Source organism: Epinephelus moara, chromosome 22, assembly GCF_006386435.1.
Source record: "Epinephelus moara isolate mb chromosome 22, YSFRI_EMoa_1.0, whole genome shotgun sequence".
Classification (NCBI taxonomy): Eukaryota; Metazoa; Chordata; class Actinopteri; order Perciformes; family Serranidae; genus Epinephelus; species Epinephelus moara.
This window is the reverse complement of record NC_065527.1, coordinates 2,709,923-2,728,000: the sequence shown is the minus strand read 5'-3', so window position 1 is coordinate 2,728,000 and position 18,078 is coordinate 2,709,923. Positions and strand designations below refer to the sequence as shown.

At 41.2% G+C, this 18,078-nt stretch overlaps 1 protein-coding gene and 1 long non-coding RNA gene across 3 annotated transcripts in view; one reads left to right on the top strand and one right to left on the bottom strand.

The window, feature by feature from the left end:
- Positions 1 to 9,781, top strand: part of lpcat1 (lysophosphatidylcholine acyltransferase 1) — a 35,333-nt gene extending 25,552 nt beyond the window's left edge. The window contains exons 7-14 of the mRNA XM_050035501.1: positions 745 to 779; positions 1,062 to 1,116; positions 2,545 to 2,627; positions 2,738 to 2,863; positions 4,348 to 4,501; positions 5,548 to 5,646; positions 5,724 to 5,865; positions 8,726 to 9,781. Of these exons, the coding sequence (XP_049891458.1) occupies positions 745 to 779; positions 1,062 to 1,116; positions 2,545 to 2,627; positions 2,738 to 2,863; positions 4,348 to 4,501; positions 5,548 to 5,646; positions 5,724 to 5,865; positions 8,726 to 8,859 (828 nt within the window). The 3' untranslated portion in view covers positions 8,860 to 9,781. The remainder of the gene's footprint in view (positions 1 to 744; positions 780 to 1,061; positions 1,117 to 2,544; positions 2,628 to 2,737; positions 2,864 to 4,347; positions 4,502 to 5,547; positions 5,647 to 5,723; positions 5,866 to 8,725) is intronic.
- Positions 1 to 18,078, bottom strand: part of LOC126384516 (uncharacterized) — a 632,363-nt gene that overhangs the window by 158,446 nt on the left and 455,839 nt on the right. The window lies entirely within an intron of this gene.

Here is an 18,078-nt window from a genome sequence, read left to right as displayed (position 1 = left end):
CTGTGGACGATAAACCAGGTGCAGACTTCCATCTGTGTCACCGCTGATGAGGAAATACAGCGAGTGCTGGACGGAGCAGTGAGTGACAACAACCCCGCCCACATTTAAGAGGACTGTCTGAACAGACCGAGGGTCTAGGTACCATGTCTGAAGGCTTACTGCTGGTTCCAAAGGGACTGGACTGAAAGGGTTTGGTGGAGACGGGGCTTTATCGTCCTCAGACCCAACCACCGTTGCCACTTTATTGCTCACTTTGCAGAACTCCCTCTTCATACATAAACGGCTTTATACAACATTTCCTCACATTTCCTTACTGAGACCTGTAAACTGACTTTGATGTGCAAAATCCGAGTTCCCCTTTAAACTGTCGAAAATTATATAATCATGTCATAAAGTCATGCCTGTAACACGTGTCAAACTGAGGTTTAAAGAGAGCACAGAGAAACTCCCCCCCCCTCAGCAATCCAATAAACAAAAGACATTCTTGGCTATAGGGTGACTTCCAAGTAATGTAGAACTGCAGCAATGGAGGTACTGACTTAAAAGTGTTGCAACATTATCAGTACATGTAAGTATGATGGTATTAAGGCATAAATATTATTCTCAGAACCCACAGACACACAGAGCTGAGGAAACTAACAAGCAGCAGTTCTGGGAAGTGAGAGGAGTTATAGGAAGTCGACCTCCTGTTTCTGTGTTTGTGTTTGTCCTGAACCATTTCCTCTTTCTCCTTCCTCTCCGCAGGATACTGTTACATGGACATGGCAGGGTCCTGGGGCGTGAGTCTTTGTCTTTGTCTCACACACCTTCACTCTGAACTACACCACAGGCCTTAATACACGCACACACACACACACACACACACACACACACAGCTTTTTCTGCCCACAGCTAAGTATGTGTAGTTGAAACACCAGTGACCTGTTTTCCATTTTGAATGAACATATTAAGATACCATAGAGAGAAACCTCCAGTCTCCATGGTTCCCATTGACCATGGTCTTTGTCTCTTTCTGATGATGTCTCATTGTATTTAGACAAACCAACTCTTCTGTCTTCCAGATTCAAAATCCTTTGGCTCACTCTGTGCCAGCCTCATAATCCCATGGAGATAGAGGTGAGTGATTTTGTGCGCCAAAAATAATTTTCAGATTCAAATCGATCTTTATTTGAATGTTTTGGTATCAATTCATTAAATCCAGATATTGATCTGTCGGCACACCTCCAGTTTGGAGAGGCTGTAAGAGTGCCCAAACGGAAGTTCAGCAATGTGCTGCTGTGGAGGGGTCAGCAATAAAACATATTTTAGCACCAAAAAAAAATCAGTATTCATTTAAGTGTAAACTTTATTGAGAATAATTTCACTGCTTCACCTTTCTGTCAGACAACCTATTCTGACGAGGAAGCTGTTAACGGCTTCAGTTCCCCATCTTTGCTCTTATCATAGTCGCCAGACTCCATTGAAGTAAACAGTGATTTTAGCTCACTGAACACTGAATCTGCTGCTCTACTGCTGCTTTGATCGGTTAGTTAATTTGTGCTATTGTGTGACTTTGATTAATCCAAACTGACCGCTTTAAACTGCAAAGTCACACAATAACACAAATAAATGACTGTTTGAGGCAGCAGTAGAGCAGCAGCTCCTGTGTTCAGCAATGTTAAATCACTGTTTTTCTCAACGGAGTCTGGCTTTGAAGAGAGCGATATAATGGCCTCCGTTCCCGTGCAGATGTCGCTGTCTGACACCTCCCAGTCTGAGGCCATGTTTCCCTGCTGGAAAGTGGTGGATTGCCCCCTCTTGGTTGGGGGAGAGTTACTGCCCCATGTGAGGGAGTTCAAGTGTCTAGAGGTCTTGTTCATGAGTGAGGGTAGGATGAAGCGTGAGATGGATTGGTGGTAAGGCACAGCTTTTGCAGTGCTTTTTTTTTCGGTGGCTAAAATGCGCTTTATTGCTGACACACAAACACACACACACCCCCTCCACTGCAGTACACTGCTGAGCCTCTGTGTCAGTACCCCTGCCTGCTTCTCCAAACTGGGGGTGTGCCAACCGCCATCTACTATAGGTAACTCATTGACTATAGATAAGTACCTCATACAATCCCACTTCAAAAAATCTCAATTAGACCTTTAAAATACTACAACCAAGCTATGTTTACCGGCACATAAACATTTAGGTGAGGTGACAATCCTAAATCTGTATTCTTAATGTGAACATTAATATTTTTTAATAATGAACCAGGTCAAAGGGTTATTTCTCTGAGAATCTCTGTCATATCCAAGAAAAACTAAAATATCCTTAATATAATCAATATTAAATGGGCAAGGAAATCAAATTGTGACCTTGTGAATGGGAATCTCAGCCCTAGTAAAACCTCTCCTGTTATTTTGTCACAGTATCTTCAGTCTTTTTTCTGTCAATTTTTTGAGCGAATGTCTTTCTCAATTAGGAATGAATGTGATATGTGTAGTTGTTGTATAAGTCATTTAAACAGTTTCGTGACATGACGACAGCTTTCGGTTGACGTTCTCTCTCCTCTTTTAGTACTTACCTGTTTACACTCCATCAGACGAGGAGAAGGAAAACCCCGCCCTGTTTGCCAACAACGTCAGAAAGCTCATGGCTAAGTGAGTGTTTGTTTGCACAAGTGCCTTTGATCATGTGCACATGCTTCGTCTGTGTGTCCATAACACAGACACGTGTGAACATTCTCTAACCCATCCCTGCGTCCTGATAGGGCGCTGGAGCTGCCACTCAAAGACCTGTCCTTTGAGGACCGTGAGATCAGCCTAGCACGGGGCCCTCTGCGCATTTGGGACTACAGCAGCCTGCTGGAGTTCCACCAGCTGCTGTGCCGCCTGGGGTGAGTGGAGAGGGACTGGATTGACTGGTCAGACTGGGTGCAGGGTGGTTGTAATCCTAAACTGTGGAGCAGTGAAGGTGAAGAAACACTGACACCTACTGGTGGGAGGGCAGAAACACACACTGGGAGATTTGTCCTCAAGAATAATGTGATTTAATCCATTCTTATCAAATGAGGAAAGGTTTGGTGTTCCACACATGTTCTGCCAGAGTGTTTTTAGAAAGTGCCACAGATTTTATTTATCTGCGATCAGGATTTATATTCAGAGGATCCATTAAAACAGGATAATAGTCAGATACCTGTGAGCACACTGTGTGGTTATTTGGTTAATTAGAGAAGATATGAGCCAAATAAAGAGCTGATCCTGCAGGTTTTTATTACAGAGTATTTATAAAAGCATCTATCATTGTGTTTTTCTCATTTGAGCACATAAATGTTAAAGAGACCCGAGAGGAATCTTTTGCTAATTAGCTCTAATATTAGATCAGTTTCAGAAGCTCATTAAAATAATCTGTGTTGGTAGCAGGAGAGCAGAGTGCACAAAATATCATTCTGTTGATCATATACTGAGTGTGAGGGAATCTTTATTTTGAGTCATATGACTCACTTTAGTTTTTGAATACAGAGGGAGAGTCCTTCACCAACTGTCTCTGTACCACATGTATGCATTGTTTTGTCTTTTTTATCACAACTTTTTAATACCGAAAAACAGAATTCTATCCAGATATGTTCCTAAAATTTCTAGTTTGTGGTTCATTGTGGCTGAAAATCAGGGTCCAGATGCACAGAGCACCTTAAGTTTGCTCCTTCAATATGACTTTTAAGGCTTACATGAAATGCTTTGCTAATAAGTGACTTGAAAGATCCTGCTGCATGAAATCAAAGAGCGATTATTACCTGTAAAGAAGCTGGAAGATCTCAGGTTTAGAAAGTTGAGTGATCCAACCCCAGATGGTCACAATCATAAGTGACTTCTGGTGAAATTTGAAATGCAAAATCAGTTGCTAAACATTAAGCGTGTCCATCGGGTTCTCCCGGTTGCGGGAGACTCTTCTCTGGATGCCTTGATTCTTTTCAGTTATCTCCATTAACTCCACCATGTTGCAGTTCAGATGCAGTCAGAGATACTTTATGTTTTTGTCTTTACTTTGGTTACAAAGGTTCTTTGTGCAACGGTTTAACAAGCTTTAAGCAATTCCTTAAGTGTAAGACCAAGATAAGGAGAAAAACTTAAATCCTAAAGTAAACACTTTAAGGAAACTGTAAAGAGAAGACTTGAGGATGTTTGGACATTTTTGAAAACTAAACTATTTAAATTGAAGTCAGAGATCATAAACTGAGACAACTCTAAGCCGAAGTGTTGACAGACCAGTGTGAGCCCTTAATCTCTAAGATGTGGGCCAGTCACAGTGAAGGTGTTTCTACTGTGACTTACCAACACGTCGCTGCATGATGTGCTTTCTTTGTACATTCTCTGGACTCAGGCTGAGAGCAGGACGGACCGACACAGAGCTGGAGGAGCTGGCCAGAAGAGCTAGAAAGCTGCAGGGAGACCGGCTGGGGCTGGAGGACTTCGCCCAGTTTCTGGACCTGCCAGTTACAGACACACTCGCACAAGTCCACAGCCAGTTTGACCAGGTAAACACAGACACATTCAAGGTCAAACAAACAAAACTACTTTAAAATGAATACAGCCAGGTGCGTACAATAACACCACACAGTGAGATTACTGGTAAACTGTGTTGGGAATGTGGCTTTTGAAATGTAATAGGTAGGGCTGAGTCTTATACTCAGATGAAACGAGTATCTGGCACAGATATTATATACATATATATATGTGCCATTGTCACAATCTTAGAGAGTTTATTCTGAGACGAACAGTTAAGATGTCGCACCAGGCTGCGAGGTGAAACGTTAAAACACTCTCAACCATAGTTTGGTACACGTATTCTAAGATCTGCTGACTAACACTGAGGCCACTGAGTTTCATAAGAAGATAAAGTAGCTGTGAGCGTCTCTTGAAAATCTACTCCGTATTTCCAGTGATGCTCAGCTGGGAGTCCAGAGCCGCACCAAGGGATTTAAGATTTTCCACAGGTTCAACATGTTGGCCATCGACTGAAACCGGCTCTGTCTTCAGATCTTGTTTTGTGCCACATTATTTCAAACTTGAATAGGGATACAATTATTTAATCAACAGCTTTTCTAGACTTCTAAAATGTTATTGGACCAAATGGATCAAATTCTGATTATTTTGTGTTGTTACAATCCTCGAGAGTTTATTCTGAGATGTCCAGTTTAGACGATCGTACCAAGCAGGGACGTGAAAACAACATTTTGAGTTTTACAAGCAGCGTCTATGTTCTTAAAATCCACTGGCGCAGATTCTGTGAGCCTGCTTCTAGGTGTAGATCTGGTGTGACAGTGACTGATCAGCTCCCCCTTGTGGACAATCTGAACTCTGCTAAATGTCAGCAAGTTTAAATCTGTGTGATTGAGACTTTTTATTTATTAATGACCAAACTGATTTAAAGTTTTGTGTGAAAATGTGTTTTAAAATGTGAGAACTTCCTTGTCCACATGACGTCACGCTTCAGATGAAGACGTGCAGCAATTTACATTTATATACAAGATCATATTTGTTTCTTTAACACTTCTGCTCACTGAGATTGTTTCGTCCACAGCATGGAGACGGACAGATAGACATCAGACACTATGTGATCGCTCTGTCCACCGTTCATCGACCATCAAAGTCAATGGAGACGCTCAAACTCGCCTTCAAGGTGGAGCACATTCATTATTATATCTGGTGTAATTCAGGTTTGAAGTCTTTGCACTAAGTCTTTATGTTGTCGTGCAGATGTATGAAAACGAGGAGAACGGGCAAGTCCTGGAGGAGGACCTTACCGCCATCTTGGAAATAATGTTGGGCGTGAAAGAGCTGGACCTAAGTGTTCTGTTTTTATCGCTGGACGGGCCCGACACAGGGAAGATCACATACGGTGAGACGCAGTGTTTGTCATTAACTGTCATTATGAGAGGAACTGTGATACCTTTGTACGTATGAGACCATGGTGGAGATGATTGACAGCATCTATCAGCATGTCTCTGCTTCCTGTTTGCTGTCACATCACATTCAGTTTCTTTTTGGCTCTACTGAAGAGGATAAGTACCGTCTGTTGTTGATTATCCAGGATCCTTTACACCAGCTAACTGCCTCCTCTTATGAAGCAGTTTCTCCTCGTAAAGGCAGAGTTAGAAGGATTTTCCTGATTAACATCGTATACATTCATACAAATATCATCACTAATGACCCACTAGAGAGTCTGCCCTCTGCCTCTGTTTTCTCAGTTTGTCTAACTGGTGTCAACCTTTGGGCCGTGTGTAGCCCCCAGCCAACAGCAGCAGGCAGGGTGTGTAAAAACGTAGCGACCAGAGGCCTGTACCAGAGCGTGGCTCGGGACGCATTTTTCCGACCCCGAGCCCGGCGCAGTTTGTCACCTGACATAGTTATTGTTATGGACAGTGTGTAAGTGACCATCAAAAGGCTGCTGTTACGCACAGTCAAACACGCCGCACGCACAGCAGCGCAGCACACTCAGTTGGAGGGGAGTCTGTGTTGTGTTCAGGCGTTGTCACGTAAATGACAAATTCCAGCACTTGAATGGCTGATCAGGAAAAACTCCCCAAAAAAACCCTTTAACGGGGAAAAAAACGGTAGAAACCTCAGGAANGCACACTCAGTTGGAGGGGAGTCTGTGTTGTGTTCAGGCGTTGTCACGTAAATGACAAATTCCAGCACTTGAATGGGCCGTAGCACAACACAGCAGCATGTCAATCAATCAATCAGTCAATCAGTCAATTTTATTTATAAAGCCCAATATCACAAATCACAATTTGCCTCACAGGGCTTTACAGCATGCGACATCCCTCTGTCCTTATGACCCTCACAGCTGATCAGGAAAAACTCCCCAAAAAAACCCTTTAACGGGGAAAAAAAACGGTAGAAACCTCAGGAAGAGCAACTGAGGAGGGATCCCTCTTCCAGGACGGACAGACGTGCAATAGATGTCGTACAGAACAGATCAGCATAATAAATTAACAGTAACCTGTATGACACATGTCAGGTGGGTCGCACCTGAGCAAAATTTCTGATTTGTTATCCAAACTCTGGCCTGTACTACGAAGCAGGATTTGGAGCTAGTGAGGCAACTTCAGGGTTAACTTTGGGTTTTCATTTCTACGAAGCTGGTTCTCTTTTTACCGGGATAAATCACCATGGTAACTGATGCTGAACAGCTGACCTGATCACAGCCTGTCAACACCCCGACCTCTGACCCATCAGATCACTGAAGAAAAAAGTATCCAGAGCTTGTAACAAACACAGAGATGGTTTACACACTGAACACATGATTTTAACTGATGCAAAGTTTATTTGAGTCGCAGTGACAGTGTTGATATTTGACACTGTGATTCATCACTGCAGCTCAGAATAACATCAGACACCTGTGTGATGAGAACAAGGATAAAACACATCATATTCAATTAGTAAAATAATCCTCACACTGTTAATCAGCTCCTGTTATTATAAATGTCACACATCAGTCAGACAGACGTCGTCAGTCATTAACTACTTTTCCACTCTTTACTTCAGCAGCAGAAACAGTCTGGTGTTACTTTAAAGTCTTTATGTGACACATTCAGAGGAGTTTCATCATCATCATCATCATCACACTGAACAGCATTTTCAGTATTTCTACATTTTCGTTATGAGATTCCAGAGTAACGTTTCCATCCCACTGACATTTCACTGTCTCCCAGTCACAGACACTTCTTGTACCGTTTCATCTCATATGATATGAAGCAGCCTCCTTCATTCTTGGCTCTGATGATGTCACTCATAATTACACCCCGCCTCTTTTACATGAACGCACTCGTGGCTGGATATAGAAACCCAGAGTTGAGATAACCAGCTTTGTTGCACCAGATATCCAGACGGCCAGTGTGACGGGTTAGTGAAGCCAGATAATGAGAAGATATAATTTGTTGAACTGCCTTCAGAGTCCAGGCCTCTGGTTTCAGATCATAAGCACAGAGACGAGGAGCCAACTTTGAACACCATGATCACAAACAGCAACCGACGAATCCTGCTCGTTCTGCCTTTAAAGGGATAGTGCACCCAAACATGTAAATTCAGCCATTATCTACTCACCCATATGCCGAGGGAGGCTCAGGTGAAGTTTTAGAGTCCTCACAACACTTGCAGAGATCCAAGGGGAGAGGAGGTAGCAACACAACTCCACCTAATGGAGGCTGACGGCGCCCCAGATTCAAACGTCCAAAAACACATAATTGAAACCACAAAATATCTCCATACTGCTCGTCCGTAGTGATCCAAGTGTCCTGAAGCCCCGACATAAAAAGTTGTTTGGAAAAACGTCATGGCTGAATTTTCATTTTTGGGTGCACTATCCCTTTAATATAAAACAATCCAGCAGATTTCCTCATAGCTCATAATGTAAAATGCAGGAACAGCTAGTCTGGAATCATCACAGGAGCTCTATATCAGGTCACCTGTAGATTTGCAATGGTATACTGGTTTCAAGTTATACTGTGATATTGTATTTATTTATTTTTATTTAGCCCATATTTAACCAGGTGAGTCCCGTAAGACCAACAATCTTTTTCAAGGGAGACCTGACCGAGACAGCAGCACAAAAAGTTACAGCCAATAACTTTTTGCTCCTCTGAAATTTAAAATCAACCCTACTCCAGTCCCTCTTTACCAAAAGATATCAGACATGTTAATCACTCACTGACAGTAGTGATATCATAACTCCATTTGCTGTGTTTCCTCTCCAGATGAGCTCCATCGTTTCATAGAGCAGCACCCGCACATCGTCCAGGATTACCTCGACTTTGAAAACCATCCGCGCAAGTTCTGCGTGGGTCGACCTCAGAGCTGCAACGGCAACAACCACAACAAAGACGACTGAGGAAGAATGGACTTTAACTCAAACACTTATTGACCTTCTCTCTGTGACGTAACAGCGCCTCCAAATCCTGCAGCGTTCCCACCACCTCTGTGCCTTTAACGTGCAGGTAACGAGACGAACACATGGACAGTGACAGTTGTTAGGACGGATCAGTGCAGCGAAGACGATGGAGTCACTTATCTCAGTTCTCCTCTGAACTGTTTCTGCCTGCCTTAGGGTTTTTCGTTGCTTTGCAGATATATTTATTTTCTTATGTAAGAATTCAGATATTTAAGACATAAGTTGATAATGAGGGTGTTTTTTAACCCTTTGTTGGACCTCAGGCAAACGGACACGAGCACACTGCCCTCTCCTGCTGCTCTTCAGTTACATAGTTTAAACACCATTTCAGGTAAAAAGGTTGTCGCTCTCTGATTATTCTGGGATGTTGTCACCAAACTGTGTCACAAATACCCAAAAATCTGCCACTTAATCAGAGACATCATCCCTGACCTAAAGCAGCTGTGTCACTGCCACACAGATACAAGCCCTCGCCAAAAAGAGGGGTTTGATAGTTGACATGATTTATTATAGTTTGATCTAAACACCAATCAGATCATCCAGATGTGATGTTTTTATTTATTTTGGTAAATGATAATGTGACGCCTGTTGTTTTAATGTCTGCACTGTTCTCCCAGACATCATGGAAAGTTAATTGTATGTTGGTTTGGAGGATTGTTTAGTATTTCTGGAGCAGCAGATCCTTTACACCGACACAAACTCTTCACTCTTCAGCTGGTTTAAAAATCGATCTCAGATGGTTTGAAACATTTTGTACCTTTCGGCTGCGATGATCCTGTATCGTGTCATCTCTCAGTATCACTCTGAAATGCAGAAATCAGCTCCTTGCCTTTATTTTACAAATAAAATGTTTTCAGTTTTGTGCCATCGTCATCTGCTGTCTTAATCCTCTGAAACCTGGAGTGACATCACTTTTCTTGTGCTGCTTTCAGACATCTTTCCAAAGTATTTAGACCTTTGAACCCTGACAGCAGATTGGTGCGATTTCTTTCAGAAACAAGGAGAAACAAGGCAATGAGCAACTCGGTAAGAAATGTCCCACAAATTGCAAAATATAATTAATAGATTTGGAAAATGATTAAAAACAATTGGGGAAAAAAGCTAGGGAAAAACTTATTTATAATAATTATTATTACTATTAGAGTTTCATCAAATTTTTATTACATTATTAAGCACTCTTTCCAGGTCATTTCCTGCAACTTGGTAAGAACTGTCCCACATATTGTGGGAAAAAAAAGATTTTAAGCACTTTTTTCAGGTTTTCAGTTTGTTTTTAACTTACTTTCCTTTTTTAACTAATTTTCTAGTTTTTAATTTTCTCTTTTTTTCTTATTATCTTGCAATTTTGGGGGGTAAAACAGGAAAAAATAAATGTAATAAATTTAGAAAATAAATTTATAAATGTATTAAAAAAATAGGGAAAAAAGCTGGGGGAAAACTATATTTATTATTAGTAGTAGTAGTACATTTTAAAATTATGCTACACAATTATTCTAACTTTTAAGCACTCTTGATCTTGATTATAATTTTCTCTTTTTAGCAACTGCTAATTTTTTGGGTAAAACATGGAGGAAAAAAATGGCAATGAACAACTTGGTGAGAAATGTACCACAAATTGCAAAAATAATAATAATAATAATAAATTTAGAAAATTATTTAAAAACTACATTAATAATTATTATTATTAAATTTTAAAACCCTGTTACAGACTTATCACGTTTTCAAGCACTTTTCCTAGGTCATTTCCTTGTTTGTTTGATTTTAACTTACTTAATTACTTTCTTTACTTTTTATATACATATAATTTTTCTAACAAATGTTTTCTTAAGTTTCTCTTTTTACCAATTTCTTGCTAATTTTGGGGGTAAAACATGGGGAAAAGGCACTGAGCAACTTGGTAAAAAATGTCTCAAAAATTGCAAAAAAAACCGTATATATTTATTAAAAAAAAAAAAACTAGGGAAAAACTATAATTATTATTATTATTACATTTTAAAACTATGTTGTGGATCATTTCCTTGTTTGTTTTAAAATTATTTTTTACTGATTTTCTTGTTTTTAATTTTCTCTTTTTACTAATTTCTCACAATTTTTCGTGTGTAATTACTTCTCTCGCTGCTCACTGCCTTCCACCTATATTTTTAAAAGAAATCAAGCCAGCTTGCTGAGGTCTTAAAGGGTTAATCCACCAGGTGGAGCTCTGCTCTCACACATTGACTTGAGGTGGTTTGACTTGTGGACTCTCAAACACACTTGGAGGACTTTAATGAATCAAGTCAGTGGTTCTGTAAATTCATAAAGTTTTCATTGTTAAATATTTGACCATTTATATCTTTATTTACTCGCTCAGCTGATTCTGTGTTTGAGCTCTTGGAGTTTTGCTTTGATCACTTTTGGGATCATTTCTTCAGACTGAACCTCCCCTGCTGTTGCCTTCCATCTCTTCTGTGTCCACATGGTGGCGCTAGCTCCCTGAGCTATACCATCAGAGAGCCCATGCACCACTGCCCACCTGATGGACAGGAAAAGCATTACCTCATCCCTTCCTTTCATTCCTTCAGGTAAAAATAGACAGATTAAGCCGGGGCTTTGATGAGAGAAACCTACAGAGGAGGTGTGGAAGCAGGGAGAGAGGGATAGAGATGGAGGAGAGAGACTAAATGGATCGTTCTGCTCCAAATCCAATTCCTAATAGCTGGAGGGAGGGTGGGTGGGAGGAGGGAGAAGAAAACAGTCAAAGAAAGAGGAGAGGCAGAGGGGGAGTGGAGATATCACGTCTAACAATTAAGACCTGCCTTCAGGGTCCAAAGAAGAAGCTTTGTTGAGAACATATAAATTGCTCATTGAGCAGCGCCTCTCTGCAGTCTCTCTCAGATACTCCTGCCTCAAAGGAATCGGCCATGAAAGACGGCAGCCGCAGCCACAGCCCGCAGCCCACCACATAGCAGGCCTGGAATCTGTTCACAGTGTTCAGGGATCCATCTCCAGCCGTCATCCTGGCCAAGCAAAATCCCCCCTACAGTAAACACAAACCTGGATCTAATCCCAGTGACTGTAGTTGAGGAAACATCACAGCACATCCACTGGAGATCCCTCGCGGTTACTGTACTTCGCGGGGTCAAAGATGCGGCTCAGCTAACAGTTGTCTTATTTATTTTTGTTGCACAGGCCAAGTGGACGAGCCTCCTGAAAGCCTGGGCCGAGAAATTAGCCTGTTTGTTTTCTCTGAGCTCAGGTTGTGGAGGTCTGCTCTGGCAGCTGAAATACTCTGAATCAAAGTTTTATCTTATTTGTTTAAACAATAAGTTTTATCTTGTGTTTAATTCAGGATAATAAGACAGTACAGATTGTATCTAATGGGACATGTGGTCTGAAACATCTACGTTGTACCTCAGGGATCCACAGAAAGATCGTGGAGAAGCGCAGTTACTTTCTGAAAAAGCATTTCCACATGTTAAGTGAGAGCATGACAGACAGTTATTTAGCAAAAAGTAGCAGATAAATATATAAAATAGAAAGCTATACAACCCCAATTCCCCAAAAAAATACATTACAGCAGGGGAGTCAAACCTACGTCCCGGGGGCCACTGTGTCCAGTCCGGCCCACTGGATGACTTTGCACACCTGATAGTGATGCACCTGTGAAGGCTAAGGGCTTGTCCCATTTCTACCCCTTAAATCTTCCACTTGGTATTGAGTGCCCTCGTCTGCGAGATCACCCTTGATGAGGGAAGTGAGAAATATTAGGGTAGAGATATTTCCCTAAGAAATGGAAGAACGTCATGCAAGTTGGCGTGGCCGACGTGCAGGCATACGTCACGCATAGCAGCAACACAAGATACCGGTAGTCATTCAGGTTTGAAAATGCCGGCTCCAGCGCTTGCGTTGTGGCGTGTGCTATGTTTATTCAGAGAAGAAATGCTGAAAACAGAAGGAGCCTACGACGTCTTCTAGTTCTGATCGATTTTGCTCGGGTAAGTCGAGTTGCTGATGAGTTTACGCTAGTCCAACCATCTGTTGTTTGTATGGCCTACAGTCCGATCGTACAGCAACAAATTGTTTTCCAAAACTTGCTGAAGTTGTTGACTTCGCAAGGTGTTCTGGGAAATTTCATCTTCCACCTTGTTGAAAGTGTGGGTCGGGGCTCCCTTGGTTTTAAGTGTTGGAAACCACTTCCATTTCCACAGTTCTGTTCTGGGACACCACTAGCCTAAACGTGAACGCACACAACCAAGTGCAAGTGGGTATTTCTAGGGGAAGTGTGGGTGTTGGGACAGGCCCTAAGAGTTGTCAGGTTTCAGGAGCAAGTGTAACAGTAAACATGTAAAATGCTGCTTCAGAGGTTTTTCCACTTCGACCAGAACACAGTTCGTTGAGAGAAAAAAAAGCGTACTTATTGTGGTCATATTTTAAAGATATAGAACATTGTCCAAAATATTGTTAATCAGCAGCTTCAGTACAAAATATTCTGTATTAGATTTCTATCCTAAAACACTTGGTGGAGCCTTATTGTGAAGGCACTGCCAACACTCTATATGTGTAAAAGGTTTGTGAAGCAGGAGATGATTTGATCCTCAACAGCTGCCACTTTAGTTTGGTGTGGAAGGAGTGGAAATGTATAGAAACATGCACATGTGATGACAGTGAGTGGTCGACTGACTGAATGTAGAAACAATAATATATTATGGCACTGAGTCTTCTGAACACATCACAGGCTGTTTGTCATCTGAGGTCATCTGACAGGTTTGTGGGAGTCGGCGACACCAGACAAGATAAAGTTGGAAATTAAAGGGACCTTTGAAAAGATGGCCCCCGCCTTTAATCTGAATAATCTGCCCTCTGACTGTTTGACTTTCACTGTTGAGCTGACACTTTTCGCTTAAACTGTTTCAGTGTCTTTTAGCTGTGACCTGATTCTGCCCAACTCTCCTCTGTGAGTGTGAGATGTATTTTGGGTGAAATGATTGATGACACATCTGAGCAAACATGTCTCCTGCCACTCAGCTTCATCTTGTGGCATCATCATCATCATCAGCCCACTGAGTTCACCGACAAATATAGCGCATTAAATCATCACCTGGGAAATTCAGTTTCTACCGCGGCAGCAGCAGTTTACAGCCAGACTGTCTGTTCAGGAGATCATTCAGTCATTAGGAAAGAGACGTGTCACAGAGGTGTTACGAAGACAGATTTATTCATTCAGTTGCTTTCTGTTATTTATGAGAAAATGATAAATTCAACAGGGACTGAAAGAAAATGCTGTCATCAGGAAAGAAAAACATTGTAAAATCATCATAAATGTTAGAGATTAGAAATTGGGGTGAGTAGATGTCAACACGACCAGCCAAATATAGCAGGGGAGAGCTCGTTAAAAAGTAAAGAGGTACGAAATGACGCAGTGAACGAGTCTGACGTGTCTGTAACTACATCAGCATATGCAGTAGTTGTGGGGAAAATCCATACAGCAGAGTATCCCGATATTTTGTGTGGCGATATTGTATCAATAAATGGACGCCAAGTATCAATCTTTTATTATACACATTATACATTTTTGCATATAACATTTTAATACAACTTTTGGACCTAGAATAATAAAATCAGTTGCTTTTTCGGTCCACTAGATGGTGCTGAGGTTTTTTCCTGGTGAGGTCAGCAGAGGTCTCGGATGGAATTTTTACTTCTGCGTTAAATTGATGCCATACCTACGGCATAGGCTCTACGTCAACTAAGAGCCTATGCCGTAACCTATGTCATACCCTACGTTGTAGCTGTATGCACACCTCCCCAGAAATGTAACTTCACGTCGCGACGCAGACCTCCTGTCTGTCTCTGTAAGCTGAAACCATTTCCCTCAGTGGAAACAAAGCTTTGATTTACTTTAATTTCACAGATAAGAAACAATAAATTGTGAAGACAATAAAGCCTCCACAAAAATAGCATTTTAAGTCTTGTGTGTGATTTATCTTTCGGGGATTTTAAATCCGCCACCAATTTCAGACGCAATAAACTGACTGCAAAGGCCTTAAGATTTGAATTCTCAAAGGGCAGCATGATGGACGCGATGCAAATGATGCAAAATACACAAATTAAGCAGCACATGTTAAACGAGTAGCATGATTTCACGTCTTGCACTTATTTGCAAAAGTTGAAAAATCTGGATTTAAGCGACCAATTTACGCCGCAAAAGCCAATCAGCATTGAGATCCTCCGGGGACGTATGACGCAAAGGACTTTTTCCCGAAAGTTAATTCACTAATTCAGCGATTATACGTACGTATGAGGCGAGTCAACACAAAATATTCTAGCATTCCAACTCGCTTGAAAAACACGAAACGAAATTGGCATCGTGTTTGGTGTGAACACGTGGTTATTGTTGCAGTCAGGTTTAGAAAAAAGATCATATTTTGAGTTAAAATAATCACGTTTGTTACGTAACAGTAGCGTATCAGTGATGTCAGTGTGCGACGACCATATGTAAATTACGTAATGTTACGTTAAAACAACACTGACTTTTGGTTTCACACTGGAAACAAACAGCTGTCTCCTGAGTGAAAGTCTTTGTTTCACCCATCTTCATCCCTCCCTCTCGCCCTACGTGGTCTCTCTGGCTCTTTATACCATGTCACCCGCTGTTAGCGTCAAGTTTTGCTGCTGATGGGTTCACACTGGAGTTACGTGAAAGCCCAGTGCGTCTCATAAGGACGCTACGGGGTTTCAATATCACTGAGGGGTGAATCTGACCACCTGGAGATGAGAATGAGACAGAATAAACATGTTGATCACAATCAAAATTAGATTCTGTCTTTAACGTTATGTTTTTCTTCTGTATCAGCTCTCCTCTATATTCAGTTTACAACAACAAAACCACGTCTTCCCCAGAGGAGACGCAGCCTACTGACTCTACTGAGTGAAGTAGGATGCCTCTCCTCCTCAGCTGTGTATCTCCATCTCTGCTTTTGTCAATGATACACTGCACATTTAATAAAAATAGTCCACGCTGAGGCCTTTAAGTGATTGGCTGTTGCTCCAGCTCGCTTGCTTCTGGTTGGGTGTAAAGAGCAGCACGACATCTGTGGGCTGCCTGTGGAGGTTTCACACTCCTCACTGTATTTTGGTTTGGGCCTCACACCACAGACTACACTTCTTCCTCGTCAGGCTTTCGTGCACAGCCGGCTCCGAAAACAGAGTGATGTAGGTGTTGAAGGAGGGATGCACGCCTGTATCGGGTTCTTCTGAGTCACCTTCCATGTTTTCATGATCCAACCTGCTCACGTTTGAACATCCCTCCTCCGTGTTGTGTCCAAACTGTTTGGTTTTTTTTCACACAGAAAATAATAAAGTCTTAGAAAAAGAAACAGGCAGATTTGTTTTAAGAGAGAGAACTTTATGTTTCTTTTTCACTCCCATTGCTGCTACTGCTCTGATTTAGATTTGGATCAACACACAAAGTTTTAACATGTTGCCTTTCTATCATCTTGAACCAGTCTGGCCATTCTCCTCTGACCTCTGGCATCAACAAGGCATTTTGGCTCACTGGATATTTTCTCTTTTTGGGACCATCCTCTGTAAACCCTAGAGATGGTTGTGCTGAAAATCCCAGTAAATACTCAGACCAGCCCGTCTGGCACCAACAACCATGCCACGTTCAAAGTCACTTCAATCACCTTTCTTCATCATTCTGATGCTGCGTTTGAACTTCAGCAGCTCGTCTTCACCATGTCTACATGACTAAATGTTAATGAGCTGCTGACACCTGATTGGCTGATTAGATATTTGCATTAACAAGCAGTTGAACAGGTGTACCTAATAAAGTGGCCAGTGAGTGTATATTTGCAGAATGAGCTGATCCCATACACTTGTTTTTAAAAAGGTGGATGCAGCAAAACACAGTACACATGTCTGCCTCAGGCTCAATAAATGAGTTTACAATGTAAAACACAGACAAGTGTGAACCCTGTCACCTCACAGCCGAACATATCCAAACAAAAGACATCCAAAATGTCTCCATGCTGCATATTAATGGACAATAGGTTGAACCCATGGAATATTGCCATACAAGTATAATTTATTCTGTGTGTGTTTGCTCCATGTTACATATATGTGGCATTGAAACACACACTTGATCAAGGAGCCCTGACCATAAAAGACACGCTGCGCTGTGTGGAGTCCATTAGACAATGAGACGAGCGGGGAGGCAACACTTGCACTCAGAGATGGAGAGATGTAAAGAGAGTGAAATTGTGGCTGAAAGGTTCAAGGTGAGTACCAAGAAAATATCAGAACTCGACTGATGCGATTGTCAGTGTGCAAACAGGATGTAGAGCCTATCAGGTACAACAGCCTGTCAGCAGCATCACAGAGCAGCCAAGTGTCTCCACACAGGAGAAACTCTCGGACAAGGACAATTACAGTCATGACAAATGTTATAAATAGAGATGGGTACCTACAGGCCTGGATACAAACACTTTGTGCGAGGTTGCTTAAGGAGCATTGCTTTTTCATGTTTTTGTACGATCAATACAAATCATGAATCATCTGTGCATTTTTTTCAAAACAGGTTCTAGTGTTTCTGATTTTCCTTCAATGCAGTCTTTGGCTTCATTTCATTTTGACACAGTATTAAAAACAATTGACATAAACAATTGAATCCATCTAATTTAAGACAGACAAATTTAAGAGTTAACAATAACAAATAGAAATTTATACTATATTCATAGTATATCTTCAAAAATCACGAAAAAAAGTCATAGTATAGCATGTCGTCCAAAATCTTGAAAAACGTCATAGTATAGCATGTCGTCCAAAATCATGAAAAAACGTCATAGTATAGTATGTCGTCCAAAATCATGAAAAAATGTCATAATATACTACGCCGTCCAAAATAATGGAAAAACGTCATATTAAAATATGTTGTCCAAAATCATGACAAAACATCATAGTATAGCATATCGTCCAAAATCATGAAAAAACGTCATAGTATAGCATGTGGTCCAAAATCTTGAAAAAACGTCATAGTATAGTATGTCGTCCAAAATCATGACAAAACATCATAGTATAGCATGTCGTCCAAAATCATGAAAAAACGTCATAGTATAGTATGTCGTCCAAAATCTTGAAAAAACGTCATAGTATAGTATGTCGTCCAAAATCATGAAAAAA